Source organism: Centruroides sculpturatus, unplaced genomic scaffold (assembly GCF_000671375.1).
Source record: "Centruroides sculpturatus isolate CEXI.00-Female unplaced genomic scaffold, Cexi_2.0 scaffold376, whole genome shotgun sequence".
Taxonomy (NCBI): Eukaryota; Metazoa; Arthropoda; class Arachnida; order Scorpiones; family Buthidae; genus Centruroides; species Centruroides sculpturatus.
The window spans coordinates 320,624-348,151 of record NW_019384863.1 but is presented as its reverse complement, the minus strand read 5'-3'; the positions used below and the strand labels follow the sequence as shown (position 1 = coordinate 348,151).

Below are 27,528 nucleotides of genomic sequence, written 5' to 3'. Positions count from 1 at the left end.
TTGCCGACCAAAGGTCCGATACTTTTTGAACACACCACGTATACTGTAATTTCTTTCTTTAATGCTATATTAAAACATTTTCTATCACCACTATCAGTTTTCTCTTTCTTGAGTATCCTATTGATTAAATATATAAATCACAAAACTGAAAAAATAAGTTTAGCACAAACACTCAGAAAAGCAATGTTTACCTCACACATGCCTAACAACAACTAAAATCTGACACAAAAAACCATTGCATTCGTTATTTGAATTTCATCCATTATTTGAGAAAAAATTTTTGCAAAATAAAAGTTTGTTAATCAATTTGGTCATTAACTAGAGCATTCATTAACCCAGGTTCCACTGTATTTTATTTTTCATGGTTAAATAACTAAACAATAATTGTTTATTTATTAAACTAGTTTAGTTAAAAGTAAAATTATTTTGGTGTGGGATAGAATGGAGTGAAAATATCCTTTTGGCAAGCAAAATATAAAACCTTTAAGATGATGATGCAATGTATCAAAATGATCACATTTTTTAAATTTTTGATTATTAAGCAAATATTTTATGAATTCTTACAGTATATTAGAAATCTTATTTTTGATGTATTGTTTAGTTTAAAATATTTATCATTATTAGAAAATCAATAACAAAATACAATTAACAAATTAATCTTTTATTATTCTCATTCTACTCATATGTACTGTACTTTATTCCACTTTCTCATGCATAGTAGTTTTATCTAAGTATTATTTCTTGAATTCACTGTACTACCAACAAAACCAGGCAATATTTTAAATGTTCAGTATGTAATGAGAAGAGGTGCAATAATTTAAAATTAAACATTTGTTTAACGATTAGTTAGTGAATTAATTGATGGTTTGTGGGTAATTGCTTATTTTGTTTATATATCAAAATTATATTTAAAAAAGATTGAGATATATATATACACTTTGAAGATTTTCAAATTTTAAGAATTGAAGTAACCATCAAGAATGAAAAAAATGAAGCTACTGAAAAGTAGGCATGGCTAAATTTTCATTAAGAAATGACAATTCAAAATGTACATGGTTTATCAAATTGATCAAAGGTGTCTGTCTGAAGGTTAATTATTTTTAAGTGTCCTTTAATCCAATTTTTAGAAATCTGGAAACTAGATAGTGAATTAAGATTCTAATATGATTTTTTTTTAATAGATCTTAGCAGAAATTTTCTTGACTAGGTTAAATAAAGTTGATCAACACTGATAACCATATGTTGATTATTGATATGTTGATTAGATAAAATATGAGATGAATTCATTTATATCTGTGTCTATATCAGTTGACACAATTTTTTAATGCATTATCAGATATGTGAAAGTTTATTTAACTAATAAATTGCAATATTTATACCAAATTTTATTTATAAAGTAGTAAATTTTGTTCTGTTGAATAAATTAATTCCATTCTTTAGTTAGATTTATTCACTGATTTTCTTTATCTTAATTACTATATTTATTATAGTTAGTTTTAGAATTATAATTTATAGTAAATGTTGTTGCAATTAGTAGAATCACTGTTAACTGTCTCAATTTATAAATATTTAATTATGATCATATTGTTGGATTTCTGTCATAATTAAATTTCTAATTACAGATGAATTTGGCACTAAAGGCAAGCAGAGTATCCATTTTGTTATTGTTTTATGATTGTATTGATATAATGATTTGTAATTCTGACTTAAGTAACAATTTTTGAAATGATTGTTTGAAATTGTATATGAATACTGTATTCCTATATGCTATGTGGCTATATAGTAGTACTACTTGGAATTTGAACTCAAATCAAGTTCCTCTGTAGAAATTTAAGTTGAAAGGACTTATATATAAATATACATGCATATATATGTAATTTTTGTATATACAGTAGAGTGTCGTTTATCCGAATCAATTGGGGACTGGGGTTGTTCAGATAACTTATTTGTCGGATAACCAATTATGTACGAAAAAAATATATTAATTTATCCCATGTTGAAATTTTTCTCCGTTGCATGTCGCTTCACGTTGAATTTTCTTTGATGTTAAGCCTAACGAAGACTATTGTATCGTTAAAAATTATTTTTTTATTTTGTACAAACAAAATAAATATATTGAAAANAAATAAGTGTAATCTGAGTACGCTGTTCTGTCACAGTTGGTTGAATCACGTGTTGAGAGTTTTGAGAGGAATAAATTAAATGTTGAGAACGACATGAGGTTGGCGTTAACAAAATCTCACTCGCGAATTTTGAGGCTGGTTAATAATACATGCAATGTCAACCATCTCATTAAATTAATTATTAAACATAATTTAAAATAAATTATACTAAAAAACTAATTTCATTGTTTTTTAATTACCTTATTAAAAATACCTTTTTCAATTGTATCGGGGTCGCGGGTCACTTGGCTTTTATAAAAAGGGGGTCGCTACCCGAAAAAGGTTGGGAACCGTTGACATAGAATGTCTGTCTGATTTTTCAGACATAGATTACTGGCATTAAGGAATTTCTGTTTAATTGAAAAGTTTATTCTTTGTTTTTATTTCATAATTTTGATGATAGATTAATTTTTATCAAACACAAATTTTTTTCGAAATGAAAGTTTAATCATAATTACTCACTGATGTTCAATTGATTTAATAATCAGAATGAAAATTGAATATATTTCCTTTCTATTTTAGATTTCACTGTACAATGCTTGACTTTATTTTTATGAAAATAATGGACTAAAGAATAAGTAAATACATAAATAATCTTAATTCCTGTATAGTAAAATGAAATTGCATTTACTGTACTGTACTTTAGTAATGAGTGGTGATGGCCTGTTTCTTCAAGTCACTATGCAAGTTGTTTGGCTTTCTCACAAAATTTTCATGGAGATGATTTCACCAACCAATTGCTTCTCATTTATCCACACTCTGAGCAGTTTTTCCAGCTCCTCAATAATGTGTGATCTCTTGGAGGTCAATATTTTCACACTTTTAACCGCATTTGCTGCTTTTAATTGCTTCTTTGTTCTTAAGAATGATACACATCATCAACTTTGATATGTTAAATATTGATGCCAGATTTGCCACATTGGTACCACTTTCATGCTTCATAATTTCCCTTTTCACCTCAATCATTGAAATTACAACCTTCCTGTTAGGCTTTGTTACTTCCACATACTTCTTGGATACTGCAGTTAATATGTTAATAGGTAGTATATATATAGGGTGTATATATATATAAAAGGTCAATGAGTTAAACATGAAAAATTGAAATTTTGTCATTTATTGATTGCAAAAAAAAACCAGAGCTTTCTGAAAAAAAAAAAACAAACAAACCCCTGATCTGAATTCAGAATCCTCAAATTAGTTAAGAGCAAGTGTTGATAGATATTCAACAAAAAACTTGTTAGCCAGTAATTATTTTTGGTATTAATAGTAGCAGTAATATAGCCCAATTTAATCCTTCAGACTTTGTTCTGCCATTCTAAAGGATCTATGCTTGAATCTGAGCTGGATCCTTAAATTTTTATAGGTGTTTTTTGGCCTGGAGTTTGAGAACTCTCCTTCACCCATTCTATTGTAGACTTGATTACATCCACAACAAACCATTGAACACTAGAAGTTGGTTATGGGTTTGCACTTTGCCAACAGGCTGGCCACATGGAGTTTTCTGGGTTTTCTTCATGCTAGTAACACCTAAATAGGGACTAGTTTCCTGTAGAAAATACTGGGAGACATCCCCATAACCAAATAAACCAAACTAAACCACATCCACAATAAACATGAGTAAAGATTTTTTAGTGTCTGCAGAATGGAAAGACAAAAATAAATTATTTTATACATTGTCAATAGAACATTTCTAAATAAAATCAAAATATGCAAAATATTTTTTTTATTTGCTTTCTGATTGTTGAAATAAATAGAATTTTTTTTCTCACCTTAAACAAATTAAACAAAAATTATGATTGTTTCATTATAATTATAGTTCATTTTATTAAAAATAAATGTTAAATGATTTCTTCGTATTTAAATTCATATTTATTTTTCATTCCAGATCTGTTGGAAGTAATTAAGAGAAATGTTTTTTCTATAATAAAAAGACTTCCGATAATTCGGACAATTGTTGCAAAGGAGATAGAGAAAGCAGTTCTACAGATAAGAAACAATACAAAAAAGATGATGAGTAATCCAGACTATCACCTTCAGCTACCAAAGGAAGGTTGGTCAAAGGTAATATTTTGAAAATGTGGCATTAAACAAAATTTAGTGTTTTATTTAATATTTAAGTGTAATATGTACTCTTTCAAACAATAATCCTTAATAAAATCTGAAAAATAGTCATTTCTGAAACAGGATTAGAATTCACAATCTGGCAAATTAGAGAATTTAACATGTACAATACATGACTATTACATCTTGCTGGAAATATTTTATATTCTTGATTTTTATCATCATCGTTTCTTGTTTTTCCTTGCATAAAATCACTTTTTATATCACTTCAGTGTTTTGTATAATTTAACAATCATTTATAGTTTGAAATAAATTTAAAATAGAGTTTTCACTATGTGCATAATTAAAGATATCTCATAATTAAAGATATACTACTGATTCTTCAATTGAATTATACCCAAATTCCCATAATTTTTCTTGGAATAGTATGAAAAGGTTGAGGCATTGTTCCCATGCATTTATGTGGTCAATCCTGTTGCAGTTCAGAACTTTCTGTAATGAACAGAATTGTGGCTGATTGTGTAGCCTAAATATACAAGTGTCTCACATTAATTAATTAGTCAATCATTAAAACAGACTTTGTCTGTCTATAAATAATTATTTGAATTGCTTGAAGTTAACTATAGCTTTCAAACTGACAAAGCATATTCTGAATTTATTGAGTTATTATAAGTGAATGATAGGTAAAAAAAGCCTATTATTAACATTATTAATAACAGAAATAGCATCCTGTTACAACTAGTACATTAAACTGTAGTTGCCTAACAAAATTTTGTTTTGTAAAACTTTCAAAAATTTCTGTAGAAGATAAACTTTTGCAAATTCTCATCAAAGAAACCTCCTGCCAATTTGAGAAATGTGACCTTGCATTATTATGAAGTAAAATTACTTGAGAGAATGGTCTGCTGTAATTTTTTCAGGGTTTAACAACAACTTTTGATGGTTATTGTTGTTCCATAAAGAAGACAATACAAGGTCACATTTTGTCATAGTGCACATGAATTGCTGAAAATATTTCAAGTGGAAAATCTTTGAATAATATCTGTATATTCCCAATCTAGCATCATCTGACTTTTATCAGTTTTTGCATTTATAGAAGCTTTTGGGTGAATAATAATTCAGCAGTACTCAGTTATTCAGCTATAACTATGTATTTTAAGAAATTAAGTTTTTAAGCAATACTTAACTGTTGAGAAAAAATAAGGGAGAGATTAGGATGTAGAAAACAGGTCTACTGTAAACCTGGAATAAATTTAGGAAATAAAGTTTCAAGTACATAAGAATACCCAAAAGAGGACTTAGTTTACAAACACATTATATATGTAAGCAACGGAAAGCCCTATCTAAAAAAGTGTTAATAAAAATATGAGAGCTTTTTGAGATTAAGCAGAAGTCCTAAAAACTAAATGCAAGTGAAAAAGACTGTAGAATTGTTGTAGATTTATGACAAAAACTTTGAACTTAGTGGTCAACTTTAGAAGTAGTGAAATGCTTCTCATTTAAAGTGGTTAATGAATTAATTTTGATAATAATTGAAACTTTAAGCAAAAATAGTTTTGTTTGCTATAAAGCAGGGATGTCCAACCCGCGGCCCAAGGCAAGTTTCAATGCGGCCCAATAAACATGTAAACAAAACTGACAAATGTTTTAATTTTTCTATTATTTATTTATTTCAACGGCATAAACTCAAAAAAGAAGTTTCACAATGCCGTAAACCTTTATTCATATTTTATTTTTGAGTGGAAAGGAAATATTTTCAAATACTTGGAGACGTGAGAATGAGGAAGGATTACTAAATAAAGCTGGTGTTGTGATTCAAACGATTATAGCCTCAAATTTGGGAAAGGGAGGGAAAGGTGAGAAAGGACAAAAGATAAAAAGTAGTGAGAAAGGTTAAATAGATCTTCTGTTATGCAAATATTGACCCTTAATTTTCCAATCTTTCTCACTTCTTTATTTTTTGTCTTTTTTCTCCTTTCCCACATTTGGGTCTATAATCCTTTGAGTCACAACTCCAGTTTTATTTAGTATTTCTTCCAACGTTGCAAGATTTGGCTAAATTGTGCCAAATATGACTACTTTTTTTGTTTGAAATAAAAAATATCATTTGGCATTTTGGCTACTTTTTGGGCTACATATTATTTATAANTGCCACTAAAAATCTACCTTGGAAAATTTTTTTAAATCAAGAAATAGATAATTTCATATTTCAAGATCTGTTTATCTAATAAACAAATGTATATATTAAACTCTATATTTGAAAATAGGGTCACAAAACAATCAGCATATTGAATAAGTAGAAAGCGAGTGGCCTTGCAATGGCATGGTTAAATCTTTAAACCATGGTTTTATTTGAATTTCTTATATATATGAATCCTTATTCTGCTTTGGTGTCTTTTAGTGACTATACATAGAACATAGCTATTGCTAAACAACTCATTCATCTATAATAATTGATACTTGATTTAAAATTGCTAACTACCTATTCTTTTTATTTTTCAAAGATATACATTCCTGTAAATATTTAATTTTAGGCTACTCTTTTATTAGTTTGGCGTAAAAAATATCATTTGACGCAATGGCTACTTTTTGGGCTACATATTATTTATAAATGTATTAGTTGAATAAGAATGCAATTTAAAATGGTGTTTCGTTGTTTTTTTATTAACTAGAGACCCAAATAAAACAAATATTTGTGTTTTTCAAATAAATTTTTGTCTGTCTCTTTTATAATAAATGAATGTATCTATTTCTAAGCAAACATTCCAAGTGTCTGTAGAAGTAATTTTTTAAAATATCCTTTTTTATGATAAAGTTTTAATATTTATTATTATAATCTAGACATGTTAATCCTTAAATATACATGTATATTGGGCCATAAGTATATATTATATAAACTTGTGGTCCAAAACTCCTTGACTTCTTCCAATGCGGCCCAGAGAAACAAAAAGGTTGGCCACCCCTGCTATAAAGTATTCTAATGTTTTGTTGATATTATGATCTTTAAATATGTGTCTGTGATGAAAACTATCTTGCTAACAGTTGGAATTAGCATACTCAAAGATGAATTTGTAATTTGATAATGCACTTGTTTCATTAAAGCAGTTGTTAAAATACATTGATAAATAATAAAAATACAATGTGTTTTCAGAGTGATGTCTAAAGTGACCAGATCCTGGAATGTAAAAAGTGGGACAATAAACAGGCACTTTAACATGATGTCAGATGAGTTGTGATTGATTCTGGTTGATGATTGCCAGTTTTTTAGCCTTCTGACCAATGTTCCCTCTAAGCTGCGTGGCCGCGCACTGCTCAAATTGTTGCCGCGCACGAGAATTTATGTGCCACGCAGGCGAGCATGCACACCGATTTGAATTGTTGTTTACTTATTTCTCACTCTGTCTGCAACATGATTATTGCTGCGTATATTTCGATTAAATACATTAAATCATTGACAAAAGATAATATTTCGTATAAAAGTATGTTTTAAAATGAATTTTAATCTCTACTTTATAACTAATTATTTTCATTTTTACAGGAAAAAATAATTTTATATATATATATATAAGCTCATAAAATATTTTTGCTCAGAGAAGTATATGTTCCGCTCATCTACAAAAAAAATTAGAGGGAACATTGCTTCTGACATCACTGATGACAGATGTTACAATCAATCAATATACACCTAGTTGTTTACAAAATGACCTACAATGAAAGCAATAATTAATAGTTAATTACAGCTTGGAGTGAAGTTCTGTTTGCTTTAATTGATGATTTTTAACCCAGATAATTAGCAAAAACAATCAACTTCTTTATGTTGCTAATTCAAATGACTGTGATATGTGTGCAATACATGTTTATATATTCACTGCCCTCTGACAGACAGGACATTAAATTGTCAATTTGTCTACTGTTTCTATAAATTTTATATTAGAATTTTTATGCTATAACTGGATTCATCTTGTGATTCATCTTGTGATTCATCTTGTGATTCATCTTTGACTTACAATTTGTGCAATTAATATTTTGGCTCTTTTTGAATATAACTATGAAATAATCCAAAAGTGACATTTTTCAAACAGTTTAAAAATTGGGACAGCATATTAAAAAGCAAGATTGTCCCACCTAATTCAGAATGTCTGGTTACTTTAGTGATGCCATTTGCTTAATTTCTGTTTTCAAATATTAAATTTTAATTAGTGAAAATAATTCATCTTATATTAATTAAATTATCCACAACTGTGAGGCAGATAATAGTGAGGGCTTATCATACCAATGATGGGCACAAACGCTCAGGGATCAAAGTGAAAACAATTTAATAAACTCAAAAAATTACTACTTAAGTGTGAAAACAAAAATCCAAAATGCATTTCGGACTATTTTCCCAATAGAAAAAGTCCCTCATCAGTTGGTATTAGTTAAAGGTAATGCTATAATAGAATTATACAAGGTAACGATCAACTTAAAAACTAAGCCTAAAGTTATACAATATAAAAATTGAAGACACCACTGTAACAGTATGAGTAGTAAGCATCATCAGTAGGTATATTAAAAATTATACAAAGTAGGGGTAACCTTAAAACTGCCTAAAACTATACAATATAAAGGTGAAGACACCATTATAACAGTATGAGCAGTAGGCAATATCAGTGTAGACAAGTGTAATAAATCTTCATGACTTTGCATAGTGGAGTGACATACAGTCACTCCACCATGTCTGTATGTCACTCCACCATGCAAGTCATGAAGATTTATTACACCTGTCTACACTGATATAGTTTACTGCTCATACTGTTATAATGGCGTCTTCACCTTTTATATTGTATAGTTTTAGGCAGTTTTAAGGTTACCCCTACTTTGTATAATTTTTAATATACCTACTGATGATGCTTACTACTCATACTGTTACAGTGTGTCTTCAATTTTTATATTGTATAACTTTAGGCTTAGTTTTTAAGTTGATCGTTACCTTGTATAATTCTATTATAGCATTATCTTTAACTAATACCAACTGATGAGGGACTATTTTCTATTGGGAAAATAGTCCGAAATGCATTTTGGATTTTTGTTTTCACACTTAAGTAGTAATTTTTTGAGTTTTTTAAATTGTTTTCACTTTGATCCCTGAGCGTTTGTGCCCATCATTGGTCTGATAAGCCCTCACTATTATCTGCCTCACGGTTGTGGATAATTTAATTAATATATTTATATCACGGGCTAGAAGCAACTTTTATAATAATTCATCTTATGTAAATGTATTGTCACTCTTGCAATCAATATAAAATGTTTATTATACTTTATTATAATTGTTTTGTTATTTGCATTAACAAAATAATTTGTGCGCTGATTTTCCAAGAACTACATCTCATATTGTTGATAATATTAATCATATTTATTATAAATATTTATATATTTATATCTCATGAAAAGAGTACAAGTACTGTACTTTTGTTTTATTATGCAAGTTTTATCAGCTGAAATTAATGTAAGTGAACATAATCCCAGAGTTTGAAACATCAGAAAGTAGACAGACAAAAATGTAAAAGCAGCTGAACTTTTATTTCCTCCTAAAAGATTAAATATTTTATTATACAAAAAATTAACTTTTCCAAGTTTACAAATCCTATTTTAATGCAAATGATACAAAACTAAATGCATTTAAACAAAAATTAAAGTTGTTTGTTGTTTTTATAGTAGCAATCTTTAATTCATCTGTTTTCAAATCACATAAATTCTAGCATTTGATTTGAAGGTCATATTTTGTTCTTTTATGTGATGAAACTTTACATAATAAAATGAAAATATTTGTACAGTTTTTATAAATGTTATTTTGAATCATCTATACCAGTGTTTTTCAACCTTCTTGAATATGCAGCCCCTTTACAAGTTAAAATATTCTGGCAACCCCAGGGCCATATTAAAACTATGTCAGTGATTTTAAAAACTACATATTTAATTTTCTTTCTGTTGAGACCTAAATATTGATTGACAAACCAATTGTAATGTGTAAAAGAAGTCGCAAGACCCCTACAAATAGTAACTTTGCCACGGGAGCTCTGGAGGTGAGTGTGCCTTGTGCTGCCCGTGCAGTAACATACACACGCACGCTTTCTTTTGTTTCCATCAGTTGTCTGAGTGCACCAACAAGTACAGATGTGATTGTATTGTCTTTGCACTTTGCTCCGCATGAGAATAAAATGGACAAGTTTCTCAAAAAAAGATCGCAACCCTCCATGTCTGGTACAAGTGGCAGTGATGGAAGTCAATCAAAACCAAAAAAAATAGACATTACGACGACAATTACTTGAAATACGGGTTTACTGTCATGAATAATAAATCTCAATGTGTAATTTGTGGCGATGTATTATCACATGAGAGTATGAAACCATCAAAGCATATGCGTCACATCTCAACCAAACATTCCAAAGAAGCTCACTGAAATTGTAGTTTTTTTTATTGTGGTGTAGGACCTACAAACACTTGTCTTTTTCTTTTACCCGCGACCCCACGAGGGGTCGCAACCCACAGGTTGAAAAACTCTGATCCATACTAATATTATAAAGAGCTAAAATTTATAAGTTGGATGTAGGAGGTAATCTCTGAAACTACTCATCCGATTTCAAAAATTCTTTCACCAATATTTAGAATGGACCTTCAGGATGGACATAGGCTGTATATTATTTCAATAAACATTTGTATAAATTAAAAGATATCATCTAGGTAAGCATTATATTTTTGGTGTCGGCGGATGGTGAGGGACAAGATGCATACATATATGAGATAGGTAACTGTGTGGCACGGTTACGTGGTCAGCAAGATATGCAGTGCACGTGTCCAAACTTGTGATATATAAAATTACATTTCCTGACTGATTCATCATCGCCCAGAGCAAACCGCTGAACCTAAAGATGTGAAATTTGGTACACAGTTAGGGTATGTCATGAAAATGCACACTAAGAAGGGATTTTTCGAAATTCCCCTGCAGGGGGCGAGGGAGATGATTAAGGCTTAACCTTAAGAATGTCTTCTACTGTACTATTTTAGATGCAATTTTTTGTTTTTATAGTAAGAACTAATGTTGAGAATCTTAGTGAAGTATTGAGGGAGAATTATTTGTATCAAATTGCAAATTTCACGTGGGTGAAGCCACGGGTAACAGCTAGTATATTAATATTTTGATGATCTACAAATTTTTGTAATGTTTATAACATGCAAGACAAACTATGAACAAAACAGGAGAGAGGTGAATAGGACCTAGGCCAGTCAAAAATATCAGATTCCTTTCTCTTCAAAACTCATAAAAATGTATAAATAAAATTAATGAAATGGATAAAAATGCATTTTTTCATTGCTTTTAAAAAAATAATTATATTACTGTCATATTGTGTTGTTTTTATATATATAAAAGATTAAATTTTGGAGATTCCTCTGTTTTTAGAGATTGCTGGTTGCCTTCTCTGTTAGAACTTTCTTATATTTTAATCAGTTTTCTGGAAATCTCATTTAAAAATTAGAGAATCATATATGAGGTTAGATGTTTAAATTAACTTTGTTAATAAAAATTTTATTGAAAAATTATGTTTTTTGATTATAAATGTTTGTATTGTGGTTCTGACATTTTATATAAGAATTAATGTGATATAGTAATCAAGTTTAAATAATGTGATGTAAATGAATTTTATTAATTTAGTAAAATTTATTTCAGGAAATCATTTTGGAAGAAATTGATAAATATCAGAATAGTAGGAAAATTAATTGGAAAAATGGTCGTGTGTCCGGAACTGTGTATGGTAATAATGATCTTGAAGTTAAAGATCTTATGACTTGTGTATTTAATAAGACTGCTTGGACTAATCCATTACATCCTGATGTATTTCCTGATGTAATTAAAATGGAAACTGAAATTGTGAAAATGGTTTGTCATCTGTTTGGTGGAAGAAATGAAGAATGTGGTATGGTAAGTGTTATTTTTCATATTTTTATCTAATTAAATATGAGTTTTAACGTGTGTTGTATTTATGTTAATTTTGTTTTGTTTTATACTGGAATTAGGTTACAAGTGGAGGAACAGAAAGTATTATTTTAGCATGTAAAACATATAGAGAATATGCAAAATATGAAAAAGGTATCAAGTGTCCTGAAATGTAGGTGACCATTAATTAAGTAGTCATTTAAATTAGTATTAGTATTGACTGGTAAATTCATAAANCAAATTCGTAAAATTTTTGTTTATTTTGAACAATCCGGATAATCGAAAATCCGGATAATGGAGGTCCAGATAATGGAGGTTCTACTGTATTAAGATTTATTAAGTGCAATAAACTTTATTTTTAAAAAAATAATGAGTGATGAACAAAAAAATATTTTTTTTTTATTGACTTTCAGAATAGTTTATTTGACAAATATTAAGTTAAACTGCATACCAAATGTTTCAATATAAGAACAGATAAAATGGACATATTGTAGGATGGTATTAAAATCCTTTTAATAATGCAAGTACTTTCAATGATACAGAAATGTATTCATCAGGTTAATGAACATCTGAAATTGGAACAGAATTTGTCCACATGCAGTAAGATTTTAACATTAATGGAATTTCAAGTTTGCAAGTTCAAGAAAAGGAATAAAATCACAATTTGAAATGACAAAGTATTTTTGATTGTATGAAACCAGTGTACACAATCACATGGGCTCATTATGATTGCATAGATTCCTTTCATGAAACCAGTGTACACAATCACATGGGCTCATTATGATTGCATAGATTCCTCATTGAGAAGCTTAAAATGTGAGATCCACAAACTAGGAAGTTCAAGTATGGGTGTATTGGACAGGTATAAGATGGAAATGATGTGGGATTCCTACATAAGTAGTACTAGTAATCAGCACAAGGTTTGAGGAGAGTGGTTTGGGTTCACAAAGCACTCAAGAAAATTGATTACTGATCTGTGAGTCTTGCTTAGTTACCCCTTCATCTTTGGAGGCTAAATCTATCACCAATATGATTATCAGTTCATTATCTTCAATTACATACAGCTGATTAAAATTGAACATATCTTTATCCTTCTGTTCCTTATTTTGAGGCTGCCATGCTCACTAATACTTTGCTCCTCAAAACAGTTTTACCTTACAACGGATTCTTAATATATAAGAGGCACATTTGTTCATCACTGAACACAATTATTTGCACTTTAATGGTGCTATATATTTACAGAAGCAGTGTGTTCCTTTGGGGTCCTTCCTATTTGTTACATTGGCAGAGTTGGTCATGAGAGAAGTGGAATTTAAATATTTACTTCCCCACTCACTATATGCTACTTACTTCTACATTTGTGTTATGTACACAATGTTCTTATTGTGTGGAAGGTACAGACTAGGTGCTGTCACACTTTTATATCATTTGTGTCTTTTACTACTATATTTCATTTCCCATAGGAGAGAAGATGAATGTAAAAATAGCATTCTTAGCTCTGTGTATGCATAGATCTTCTATGGGGCTCCTTGATTCAGTCTACCACAAGTTTAATGCAAGTAAAGCAATATGTCATATTATCTCAGCAACATCTTTCAACCTTCATGTTACATCAAATCGGCCATTTCTGCCCTGATTAGAAGAGCTGTTTTACTTCCATCAATTTCAGTTCAAGGCAGAATATTTACCCACCAAGTTTTTGTATGTTCTTATCATGATCAAAATTTGCTGTTTCCAAACACTATTTTACATTCTAAAATAGTTGACTTTTGTGCAGCCATCAATTCCATACCTTGGTTCCTTCTCAATACCCATTTGTCACAAAAATTATGTCTCCTGCCTTTCTCCAGACAACTAACTTTACGCTTATCTGTAATCATGGGATAAACTTGCCTTTCTCAAAAAATCTGGGGTCTGTACTGTACTACTATTACAAACAACAGCAGAAGAAAATGCTTAGTACATTGACTGGTACCACTGCCAGAATGCTGGTTGGACACTTAACAGAACATTAAGAGGATATCACAAAATGTAGATACTCTGCAGAGCTGGCCAAAAAAAGTCAAGAGTCCAATTTCATCTCTGTGGACCCAAATCACTTGCCTAAAGCATTATGCCAATCATAGGATACTATTTATTTGAGAATCATCATTTGTACCTTGTGCCCATGCAAAAAACATACTAGAACTTCCTAGCTTCTGGTTTTCACTTTTTAAGCTTACATGCAATCATAGCCTCCCTTTGTGATTGTGTACAACAGTCTTGTGATCAAAAATGTTTTGCCAGTTCCATTGTGCTTATCATTTCAAATGGTTATTTTGTTCCTTTTCTTGCACTTATGAGCCTTAAATTCCATTGAAATGTTTAAATGTTAAAATCTTTTACTGCATGTACAGGAAGTCTGTTCAAATACCAAATATTCATTAATCTGATGATGACAATTCTGTATCATTGAAAGTACACTGTCAGATGGTGTTAAAAGGATCTGACAGTGTGTTCACTTTGTTCTTATAGAATAGTTAATTAATATTACATATGTACTGTATATAGTATTGGGGAAAAATTGTATCTGAAAATATATTGATTAAAAAGTAACTCTACAAAGCTAATAATGCAGTTGAATGATTTTGTCGAAATGAAGCATACATGATCTTTCAGACAATATACTATTTTTCAGTTACTCAGCCTGTTCAGACATGTATTGAAATGTGCAATAAATTTGTTCATTTTATCTTCAAAAACTTATTTTGATTTTGTTTCAACAACTTAGCAATGACAACTTTTACTACTACATCAATATAGTGAAAAAATGACTATAATCTGTTTATTTTAACGTTGTGCATGACTAGGAGAAGATATACAGTTGCCTATTTTCTTTGCTGGACAAAATGTATCCTTCCAGTTTCTCATTCTTGTAACATGGAAGGTTGAAAACTTAAAGAAACTGAAAACAAGTAAACATCAAAGCTATACATAAGACAGATTACCTAAACCATTTATTCATCTAAACAATTAAGTAGATACTTTGGATTTACTTGGAAAAAACCCAAAAGTCACAATCTCATTTAGTACATTATGAAGAGATGAATGATTACCATTAAATTAAAAAAATTTTTTTTCTTTTTTTGGAAAAATCTGACACAATTTCATAACATTATATGAGCAGTACTTTTTTTCCCTTTAAACTAAATTCTTCATTCATATCACTAATACCAAACAGGTAATAAAATGTAAAGATATTGATCTTTACATTTTATTACCTGTATTAACTGTCTAATCATAGCCTGATAATTTGGCTTTAATCAAAAATCAGATTTGTTGAATTGTTGTTTATATTAAGTTATCTAATGCAGCAGTAATATTATTGCTGTATTGTTCATAACTAATCTTTGTATGCAGTTCAATGTGAATTTATCCACTTCAGTTACAGATTTTCTTCTGTTACCTCTTTTTCTCGGTGTCAACAGTTTTTGTTTACTTGAGGAATATTTTGACATAGTATCTCTACTAACTCCTAGAACTAAACTAAAACAATTCTTTGGTATACAGATTTTACATCCACAAAAGGACTTCCATTCTCACTTTGTGTCAGATTTTTCAAAAAAAAGAAATTCATAACATTTTATCAGCAGTACTTTTTTTTTTCCTTTAAACTAAATTTTTTATTCATATCACATACAATCTATGTTTACTTTCAAAAATAAAGGGTGGAGCAAAGCCTACAAATAAATAAAGAAAAGGCTTTATAGGTTTAACTTATTTAATTTGCTACTATTGATAATTAAACAATTTTAAATCGTTCTTGCTAATTTAAAATTTTGGAGGGAATTATTTCTTATGAAAGCATGTTCAAGATTAGAATAAACAGACTACATGTATTTGTTCCTTAAAATATTGGAAAAAATGAAAATCAAAAAGGGTCAGATCTGAATTATAAATAGGATGATAAACTTGTTGAAATGTCAACAATTCAGTGTGGACTTGCTGCAGACTACTCTGCAACACTTTCGTGTAACATGATGATTTTTTTTTTTTTTCATCTCAGTGCAAGAAGACAATGTCATATCTCATCAGATATGAGTTCTCGGTGCATATATAAATTTTTTAAAGCAAAAAGATTCCACTCCTTTAATTGATGGAGGATTTTAGCAAGTGGAATATTTTTGGTTTGTAAAAATTGATTAACTGCTCAGACTTCCTTGTGAAACCACTTTTTTTTTTTAACATTGTCATCATTTTAAAATGTTACATCACAACTATACTGAATGAATGGATCATTTAAACCATATTTTCAATGTGAATTATTACTACTAATCTCCATTGGAGATACATTGACTATTTTTTGGTTTTAAACTGGACTTCATCCCTTCATACAACTATATTAAATTGTATGTAAAAAAAGGAAAAGTGATTATTATTGTCCTTATTTCAATTCTTGTTATATTTGTTAACTTGGACATAAATTATTAATAGGACTGTTAAACTGGTGTTAAGTATTAACACAAAATTGAGTAGAAGTTCTCAAAGAAAACAGAATGTCTTTATTGAGCCTCCTGTACACATACTTTTGTTTACAACTGTGTTTTGGGCTAACACGCCCCTCTTCAGCAGGGTTACAATTGCTATCATCTTTGACTACAAATGTTAAATAAATTATCAGTAAAATTTTAAAAAACTAAAATTACTAAAGTTAATACAATGAAATAGGCTTATGAAATACAAGAATCTAATTTCTAACAATAATAGGCTTTTTGGTGGATTTATAAATTGATTCATAATCCTATTATAAAAAATTAAAATTACATTGAAAATTAAAAGCATACAAAAAATTTTTTTAAGATATGGTTTAAAGTGAGGTGTTTTACCTTTACAATGTTCAGGCTGCCCATGATTGGTTAATTATTCTATCTAAGTTATTGTTTATTCTATTTTTCTCTCTTTTAATATTTATATGCTCATATAATTGTCTCTTATAATTATCTGGTTCTCTTTTCTTTATTTTATTTTAATTTATTTAATTTTAATTTAATTTAATTTATTATTAATTTTATTTCACAACTATCTTTATTAACAAGTTCAGTTACTGCTGAATTTGCATAATTTCTTCTTATTGCACGTATATGTTCTTTTATTCTTGTTTCTAATTTACGTTTGGTTTCTCTGATATATGTTTTACTAGGGTTACAACTGCAATTAAAAGAATAAACTACTACTTTTTCATTCAAAAAATCTATTTTTTTGTCTGATTTATAATATAAATTTCTTTTAAACAAATTATTGTTATCTGGGACTAAGTTTACTTTATCTTTCAGGATATTTTTTTATCTTTATTAAACTTTCTATTTTTAGTTTGATTATCAATCCAGTTTTCCCATTTATCTAATATTTTCCTAGGGTAATTATTAAGTAAAAACATTTTATTTATTTGTTCAATTTCTAGCTCTTGGTCTTGTAAATTAGTTGTTCTGTTTCTAATTTTTTCAATATACATTTTAAATATATTAAATTTCATTGATTGAGGGACGTTGGACTTGTAGTTTAATATTTTCGATTTTTTTCTGGTTTTATAAATTTTTTAAATTCTAAAGTATTGTTTTTTCTGATTATAGTGATATCTAAATAATTTAATTTATTATTCTCTTCAATCTCAACTTCAAATTTTATACTTTCATTTATATCATTGACCTGTTTTAGAATTATTTTTTTGCTAGTATTCTTTTCATTATATATGATTATACAGTCATATATTATATGATTATAGTAACAATATGATTATATTGTCACTGCTATCTGCTGTTGTTTTGCTAATTTTCATTTCTTCAATAAATTTACAATGCAAGAAACTTGTACAGCCCTGTATAAAGATTTTTTTCTGTGTCATTAATTTTTTGCTTTTTAATGATATAAGTTATCTTCTAAATTGGACCAATTGTTTTTTGGATTTAGGTTTAAATCATTTGAAATCAAAATTTAGTAATCTAATAATTTGAATAAAAATGTTTTTAAATTCATAAATAATGTTTACAAAATATCTGTAGAATAAAGTTATCTTCCAAATTCTTCTGATAGATTTATGTTTTCTTTACATATTTTGTGTATAATTTATTCCAAAAATCTAGCTCCATCATAATCTATCTTAATATCCAAATTATACAGGAATATTTCTTTACAGTCTAATTTAAGTCTATTATTACTACTACTACAGTATGCTAAAAAGTAATTTGTAATTATGTCAGTACTATTTTATATGCCATCATTTACATCCATGCAAAATTTACCATTATAAAGGGGACATAGACTACCCATATACACCTTTTAAAATAAAGGAGTGTTTCTACATTCTTGAAATTGTGTTGGTGATTATTTTTGTCGTTTTGAACACCATATAGCATAGATACACGAACACTAGGCAATCTTCATTTTAAATTTATTCAATTTTTAGTTGATACATGTACCTGTTTATTTGTACACGTTTCAGGCTTATGTATACCTGTATATAGTTTTAGTTGGCTGAGGAGGGCTCCTCAGCCAACTAAAACTATATACAGGTATACCTCACCTTATGTCGGTAATTGGTTCCAGGAGAGGCAACGTAAGTCGAAAAACGACATAAGTTGAATTTACTTATCTCCAAATCTACTTGTCACTAAGCTAAAACATAAATTACCATTCCTGGTTCTGTATTTTATTTATTAATTCATTTTTAATAATATATCGTTAATAAGGATCTATTTTAAGCTTACAAACAAATAAATTTTAGTTTTTAATATAGTACAGAAAAAAGTAATCTAAATTTACGAATGCATGTACTGTAAATACATGTAGTAGAAAGGGGGTAGAGGGCTGTCCACAATTAGCGTTGGACTTATGCCCTGTATGAAGTAGGAAAGAAGAAGTTAGTAAAGTCAGAAAAAGCAGGAAGAGGAAACAAAGAAAGATAGGACAGTGTGAAGAAAAGGTAACCAGGGGGCCCCCATGGGACCCCACGAGCGCCAGCATCAATTTTATTAAACAGAAATTCAAAATACAAAACAGATTAACAATTATGTACAAAAAACACTGTCGGTTGCAGTGTTAATCATTGCTCTTGCAATGAAACAATACAAAATAAGTAGTATTATACAATGATAAGTAATTGAAGACCGAGTAAACTTGAATACAGTCAGTTTGTTTGTCTGGTAAACTTCTGTAGTTCTTTAATATAGCATGGACATCCCTTGTCCATAGTATTATGATGATAATCCGTTGTGTTGTTGCTTATACAGTTTGCACATCTAGCTGTTTCAGTTTTGTTACAGTCTTTATAAAGATGGTTTACACTGCAATGGCTGCAGACTTGGTTTTGCTGTTTGCATTCCTTTGCGTAGTGACCAAACGCTAGGCATTTGTAACATCTTCGTATAAACACGTAATCAAAGACTAGACACCTGGTCCAACCTATATTTAATTGTTCGTACTGTAAATACAGTACATACTTGTAAATGTATATATTTTAATATGATTTTATGTGCTTTAAATGCTTTTCTAGTGATATTACGACTTCAATATTTGTGGCGGACACAGAGGTAAAGTCGAATAAAATGACTTAAACTTGATTTTTATTTTTCCATATACTTTTTTGACAAACGACGTATAATCAGGAATGACGTAAGTTGGGGTATACCTGTAATACATACGAATTACAATATAAATATACATATATAAAAAATTTTTACACATATAAAAACTCTTTACATATATAAATGAAATTTTTACATAAAAATTGTTTTCTAATCATTACAGAACGCTCCTTAAGATTACTTTTTCCGAAGGACTTTAAGAAAAATTCCAAAAATGCTCAAGGACCTTCCACAATTTCTCATAACTGATGATCAGTTTTAATTTTTTCTACTTATTCAATAGAGTAATTATTAGTTTCCTTGTTAATCAAAAACTTTCTTTAAACATATACGAAATGTACCTTCACGTTTTTCATGGTTTTTGCTGTTGCTCATTCAAAAGGTACAGTACTTTTACAATTCATGTAACTTATGAAGACTGTGTGCCAAAGTATTTCTTGGTAACTAAACTATTATTCACTAGCATATATTCTTTACATAATTCCTTTGATTATTCTGACATTATAGAAGTACTAACATACAGTTATTTCAGTTTTCAGTTATTTTTATTGTAAAATACCAAAAGGTACATTCCCGGTACCATAGGTACACAACCGGGCAGACGGATTTCTCAAATACCCTTTTCTTCAATACGGTCTCATTGTTTATAACCTTACTAATTTCCATATTTTTACATGGTGGAAACACACTTCGTGGCTAATTTAGTTGAGTTATTATTTTGTCTTTAGAAATTCTTTTTACAATATTTCAAGCCAATTTTAGAAATTCTTTTTGTTAATAAATTTAATTTACAATATTTTAAGCCAATTTTCATTTATTTTTACATTTAGGTTCTTATTTATGCATTTTTTGTTTTTAAGAATCTCCACACTTTCTTTGAATTTGTGATTATATGTTGTTATTTCTCTATGAAGAATTTGTATGCCATTTTTATCAATGTTGCAATCATTTAATGTACAGTGGTTATGGAAAACAGAGTTGATTCTATGATATTTGAGGTCTGCAATATGTTCTTTCAATCTGACTGCCATTTTGACAGGTACAGTACATGTATCAACTAAAAATTGAATAAATTTAAAATGAAGATTGCCTAGTGTTTGTGTATCTACACTATACGGTGTTCAAAATGACAAAAATTTCATCAAAAATCTTAAAAATTTTGATAAGTAAATCATTTATGCCGTATTGAATAGTAACATTTTTAATTTCTAGTTCTGGCTGGAAATGAGATATCTAGATCAAAAGTTGAATTTTTTTTAAATGGAACATGATGCTTTAATTTAGATTCAGATTAGACAAAAAAAAAAAAGATTATTTTGTCTCAGCTTTTTTCTGGAAACTTTGCCATTGACCATGAAATGATCTAAAGTATGATGAATGCCTTATTACAAGCAATTTTGCTGTGATATTTTTTTAGTTAGCTGAGTATTCAGTATCAACAAATTTAAACATTACAATTATGTTGTATTTTCATTCAAATAAGTTTTCATTTTCAGTTACACACCTATCAAAACATGTCATTATGACATGTTTTGAGCACTTTGATTGAACAGTAGTTAAAATCATCGCCAAATAGATTGTTACTACTGATATATTGTATTTTTGTTCATCAAAAACACTGTGTAGCAGCAATTTTAACGAATTGTTAAAACTGCTGCTATACAGTGTTTTTGATGAACAAAAATACAATATACAAACTGCTGCTATGAAGTTTTGTTAAAATAAAACTCAACGTCAATTACATGTGATTTTCATGCCAACATTTTTATTGTTTTGTCTACATCAACAGTATGTCAATAAAAACATTTTGTAACACAAGTTATTTTCTTATTTTTACAGTATCATTTTTCTCCATGCATCATTTTCACGATCATCTCATGGTCAATGGAGATGTTTTCAGATAAATGTTTGGAACAAATTTATTATTACTATTTTATTTATTCAAATCTACATTAAAAAATATTAAGTTTTGTTTTAAAACATTTGATTTTCAGTCTGATAACCATTTCCAGTCAGTACTGGAAGTTGAAAATATTACCATACCCAATTGAATTATCAAAATTTTTAGAATTTTTGATGAAACTCACTTCCCTTCATTTTAAAAGTGGTCTATGAGTGGTCACTCTGTATAAGCAAGTTGAGACAGATTGGTTTTACGATCTAGATAATTTAACTGGAATAGTATTTCAGTAGAGCACAGATTCTCAAACTTGTTTTGACCACTGCCTACTTTGAGATTAAAAAAAATTCTAGTGCCCCCATATTTTTTAACTTACCTTTTACATTACCATCTGTTGCATATCTTAAAAACAGTTATTGCAATATAATATAATGTTAAAAAAAATATAATGTTTAAACATGTATTATTATATGGATAGGATAGATAGGGTATGACCCATATCCTATTTTTGAGATCAAATAACGTTTCAATGAGAAGAAATAAAACTCATATTTAATCACTGAGCCTTCTACTGCCCCCCTAAAAACCTCCAGCACCCACAAGGAGGCATTATTGCCCACTTTGAGAAAGGATGCAGTAGAGCATTGATTATCCGAATATTGATCAACCAAAACGTCAATTAACCGAAAGCTTTCCAGTCAGAAATTTAAATTTCTGCTAGTGCTGTGGCACTGCAATCTTTGGCTATGTCTTGGGCTACTACAATAATAATTTTGTTGGAGTGCGTGTTTTAGCTGGCAGCACTGGCACAACCATGAAAGGGTACTTAAGGATGTGCCAGGATTTGAACGAATTTCAACATGGGATAGGTTAATATATTTTTTCATACATAATTGGTTATCCAAAAAATTGATTTTCCGAACAACCCCAGTCTCCAATTGATTCGGATAATTGATGCTCTACTGTATATTTATATTCCTTTTTTATATTTAGGCTAAGCTACAATATTCACTGAGTAAAAATATAAGTTATCATTTTAAGAAATTTATGATATTTGATTTACATGTTTAGAATATTGATTTTGGTTTGTGGTTATGTTCTAAAAATATCAATGTTATAAGAATTTTTAACATTGTTTTATAAATATTTTAATAGTTATCTTTAATTTTTTTTTTTACATTTTTCACATAATAAAAATTATTTTCAATAGAATTGTGCCTGTCACAGCTCATGCTGCATTTGAAAAGGTAAAAATTTGAAAGAATTCAATATAAATTTATAATAAACAAATGCAATTGTTAAAATTTTTGCTTACATATAGGCTGCTCATTATTTAAAAATAAGAATAAAGAAGATTCCAATGAATTTGGAAACAATGCAAGTTGACACAAAAGCAATGAAGAAAGCTATCACCAAAAATACTTGTCTTGTAAGTTTATCAAAATAATTAAATATTAGTTATATAGACATTTATTATAATAACTATATTTACATGGATAACTTCTTACTTATAACTCACATAACATATACAAAATACTATAAGTGTAAGCATATATTCAGGATGGACTATTTTAATCAATCCACTAAAACTACCTGAAAAATACATATTCTACATAAATTTATTGAACCTAAAATGTGACTTCCAAAGGGCCACAAGATAGGGCTATCAGTTTTATCATAGATGGTGCTACAATCAGTGAAAACAGGATCAACTTCATTTTCTTACATGGAAATTGCCATTTTTTTGCATATGTTTATACATCAAAAACAAACTCTTATCGAAAACATTATCAGAAGTTATACATGTTTGAACTTCATGCAGCTATCACATCACATGTCAGAATATTTGTGGCTATCTGTGAAATGCATTGAAAAGAAAGGAAGAAAAATTGTAAAAATGTCATTATGAAACTATTATTATTTGGTGGAATCATTTTTTTTTTCTTTCAAATAATGAATTTATATAAATAGGCATTCAAAATTGTTAATGGTTACCTAATAGGTCAATATTTTTTTCATGGAAATATAAACAGACAAAACTTTCTGGAGGGTATGAGAAATGAAGTACTAAGTTTGCTTGAAGATGGTGATTGCATTACAAAGCAAAATAATATGGATTTAGTTAAAGGATATTGAAAATAATTTTTGAATGCTTGATTTATGAATAAATAGTTGTTACTTTGCTGAACTTCAAAAATTCCTCTTTTGAAGAAATTTACTAAAGGTAAATTGGTAATTGTCTTATACATAAATATGACTGAAAGTAACTTCAAAAAGCACTTCTGTGATGAAATAAAGCTGTTGCTATAGCATGCAAAGTATTGGATTAAAAGAGTATCATTAGAAGACAGACAAGACTATGAAAATGAAGAAATAAAGTTGTTGGTCAAAACATTTTCAGTGAATGTTGATGGGTAGATAGAGGAATACAAATGCTCCTATTATTACTTTAAGTTGAATAGCAAGGTTCCTGTTGCATGTCTCTCTTTTATTCTTAAAGATCTCTCAAACAATGACATTTGTGATGCACTTACTATCTTTTGGAGACTTTCACAAATAATTTTACGTTGTCTTTTTAGAACTGCAAAAGTGAAAAGATCCTTCTCAAAAATGAACAGTGTGTTCAACAGACTAAGACAATGATTCAGAACACTTAAATGAATTCATACCTAAAAGTACAGAAGATCCTGCTAAGCTGAGTGACACTGATGCATCAGAAATTATGTATTATCCTTGGACATATTGTACCATATATTCAGCTTCCAATAGAAACATAGTCTGATTCAAGCATTATGGTTAAGTGTTACATGGGTTTTTATTTGTCTTTAGCAAACAAATGTTAATTTGTCCTCAATGTGTGCTATGCATGTAAACCCACAAATGAAATATAGAGCCTTAAAGTAGAGTATTAGTAATACAGTCTATGAATCCTTAATAAAACCATTCATATAGAACTTGCAGTTGTATGTTTAGATCCTTTAGGGCAGTGTTTTTCAACCTTCTTGAATATGCGACCCCTTTACAAGTTAAAAAATTCTGGCAACCCCCAGGGTCATATTAAAACTATGTCAGTGATTTTAAAAACTACTGTACATATTTAATTTTCTTTCTGTTGAGATTTAAATATAGATAAAAAAAACCAGTTGTACTGTAAAATAAACAGGCACAGCCTTCTCACTGAAATTGTAGTTTTTTATTATTGTAACGTAGGACCTACAAATGCTTGTCTTTTTCTTTTTCCTGTGACCCCATGTGTATGACTTTGCAATCCCCCTGGGGGTCACAACCCGCAGGTTGAAAACCACTGCTTTAGGGAACCAATGCTATATTGTTTATGAAACAGTTTTAAATTTTCACTTGTAGAAGACCTCTGCCTTCTTCCTCATCCCACCTTCCATTTAAATCAAATCTCTCCCAGATCTTGGAGTTTAATAAAGCAGTGCTTGTCATTGGTTTGTCCAAACCTACAATGTAAATAGCTTTATGATGATAATACATTCAATGTATTTGGAGTAACTCATCCATAAAAATTTGCATGAAATTACTTGAACTTGTGTTCCAGCAAAAGCTTGTGCCTCATCCATTTCATCCATTAACTATCAAGGTTTATCTGTTTAATTAACACATTTTTTGTCTTTTAAAATATTTATGAATTGGAAAATAAGTAGATTATTATTGTTCTTTAGTGTATAAAGATGACTTAATTTTATATTACAAGATTTGTTAATCCTGTCATATCAGGAAATTCAGAACAGTGTATACTTGTGTCATTTTGACATAATTTTCAATCTGCTATGTATAAAAACTTTAGAGTCAAATTTACATTACTTTACACTTTCCTGACAAAATGAACAAATATTTATAATTTAGCACCATGGTTTCTAATTAGATGAGGGCATCCAGAAAATAAAGAATGTTTGCATGTAGCACTCTGCACATGTGAATGACTACTGTCAATTCTAGGTCAATTTGTTCTCTGTTAGATTAACATGCATAGAGTTTTGATAATGGCTTGCTTATTGTTACTGTTTTGTCAAGGGTTAAAACATACAAAAATCCTACAAAGTGCAAAGTGTTATTCATTTTCTAAATACAAACTATAGAAATTCACTAACAAATCACTGAAGTATATGGTGATCACCTTATGAGTGAAGCAAATGTGAGAAAATGATGATTAATGTTTAATCAAGGCAGATAATGTATGACTGAACTCTGCTACAGCCAGTCAAGCTGTGCTTCAGAAATTTGGCTGGGATGTTTTCGAACACCCACCATGCAATCCCAACCTGGCTCTCAGTGACTTTTATCTCTTTCCCAATCTGAAAAAGAGTTTTTGGGTGGCAAACATTGTGGAATGGATGACAAGGTGAAAGAACTGGCAGTGGAAGTCAATGAGGAAAGAATTCAAAAACTAGTGCTATGCTACAACAAATGCATAACTCATAATGTGACTATGTAGAAAAATAACTGGTCTTGTACTAATAAAACTTTTTTCTATCATTACGGTTTTTTTTCTTTCTTATAACCAAACATTCTTTATTTTTTGGATGCCCTTTGTATCATTTTGTAAGACAGATTTCTGTAATTTGTAAAACCTACTTTATATAAAAATTTCATGTAATATGTAATATACCATATTTCATGAATAAAAAAATGTATCTATTAAATACATTTATTCAATAAATTATTGTTATAAAGGATAGAATAAAAAAATATGTCTAATTTAATTTTAAAATTAAACTTTTGTAACCTTTCTAATTAACTAAATGGTTAATGAATGAAATGTTTTTATTTTTATTTTTATAGCTGGTTGGATCATCACCACCTTTTCCTCATGGTATATTGGACCCTATAGAAGAAATTGCTAAAGTAAATTTTTTTCATTTTTTGTTTTTTAGCATATAGTTTTTAATTTTGTAATTTTTAAATTGTCTGTTAACATATTTTAACATATTCAATACAATAAACAATCAAAAATGTCATTGTAGTTTTTACATCTTGTATAGCCATATGACACTATCATCAATTGTTGCAGTTAGGAATGAAATACAACATCCCCGTTCATGTCGATGCCTGTCTGGGTGGCTTTCTACTTCCATTCATGAAAAAAGCAGGATTTGATATTCCAATATGCGATTTCAGACTTTCTGGCGTTACCAGTATTTCAGCTGACATGCACAAGGTAAATTTTATTTTTTATAAATATAACATTTGAATGTCATAATACTTTAAACAGATCTTGAAAAGAAGTGTTGTAGAAAGAGCATATTTATTGATTTTAAATTTAAACCTTATTAGGATCACTTTATTAAAAATACTATGAAAAGAAAAATTATTTGTAATAAATTAGATGAAAGAGTTAACAAATCATTTATAAATATCTGAATTAAAAATTATCATATTTATATAATGTTAAAGAATGAAATCTGAAAATGGAAAAAATTATTATAGAATTTAAAAAATTATTTTTAAATACAAGTACACTATCAAATTTCCTACACCCTTCGTTCCAAATTCTTACCAGATTAACCATTTTGCCAGACCAACCATGGTCATATATAATAATAATTCATCAACACACTTCTAACCCACTAATTATATACCTATATATAGTATACTTAAAGTATGCCATAGACTGCTAGAAACTTAAATAAAATAAATAAATAAATGAAATTCATAATTCATGTACATTTAATACATTAGTGAAACAAGATGATTAAACAAAAAAATAATTGATGAACCAATTCCATAAATGTTACACTGCTTACACACCAAAATATCACAATTTATATATATATATATATATTACATTTT

At 28.8% G+C, this 27,528-nt stretch overlaps 1 protein-coding gene across 1 annotated transcript in view; it reads left to right on the top strand.

Moving 5' to 3' along the window:
• Window positions 1-4,040: 4,040 nt before the first annotated feature.
• LOC111630701 (sphingosine-1-phosphate lyase-like) overlaps window positions 4,041-27,528 on the top strand; it is a gene marked incomplete at its 5' end in the record, with an annotated part of 55,044 nt that continues 31,556 nt past the window's right edge. The window contains 7 exons of the mRNA XM_023374845.1: window positions 4,041-4,223; window positions 11,929-12,180; window positions 12,276-12,367; window positions 22,925-22,961; window positions 23,036-23,143; window positions 26,521-26,583; window positions 26,750-26,896. Coding sequence (XP_023230613.1) covers window positions 4,041-4,223; window positions 11,929-12,180; window positions 12,276-12,367; window positions 22,925-22,961; window positions 23,036-23,143; window positions 26,521-26,583; window positions 26,750-26,896 — 882 coding nt within the window. The remainder of the gene's footprint in view (window positions 4,224-11,928; window positions 12,181-12,275; window positions 12,368-22,924; window positions 22,962-23,035; window positions 23,144-26,520; window positions 26,584-26,749; window positions 26,897-27,528) is intronic.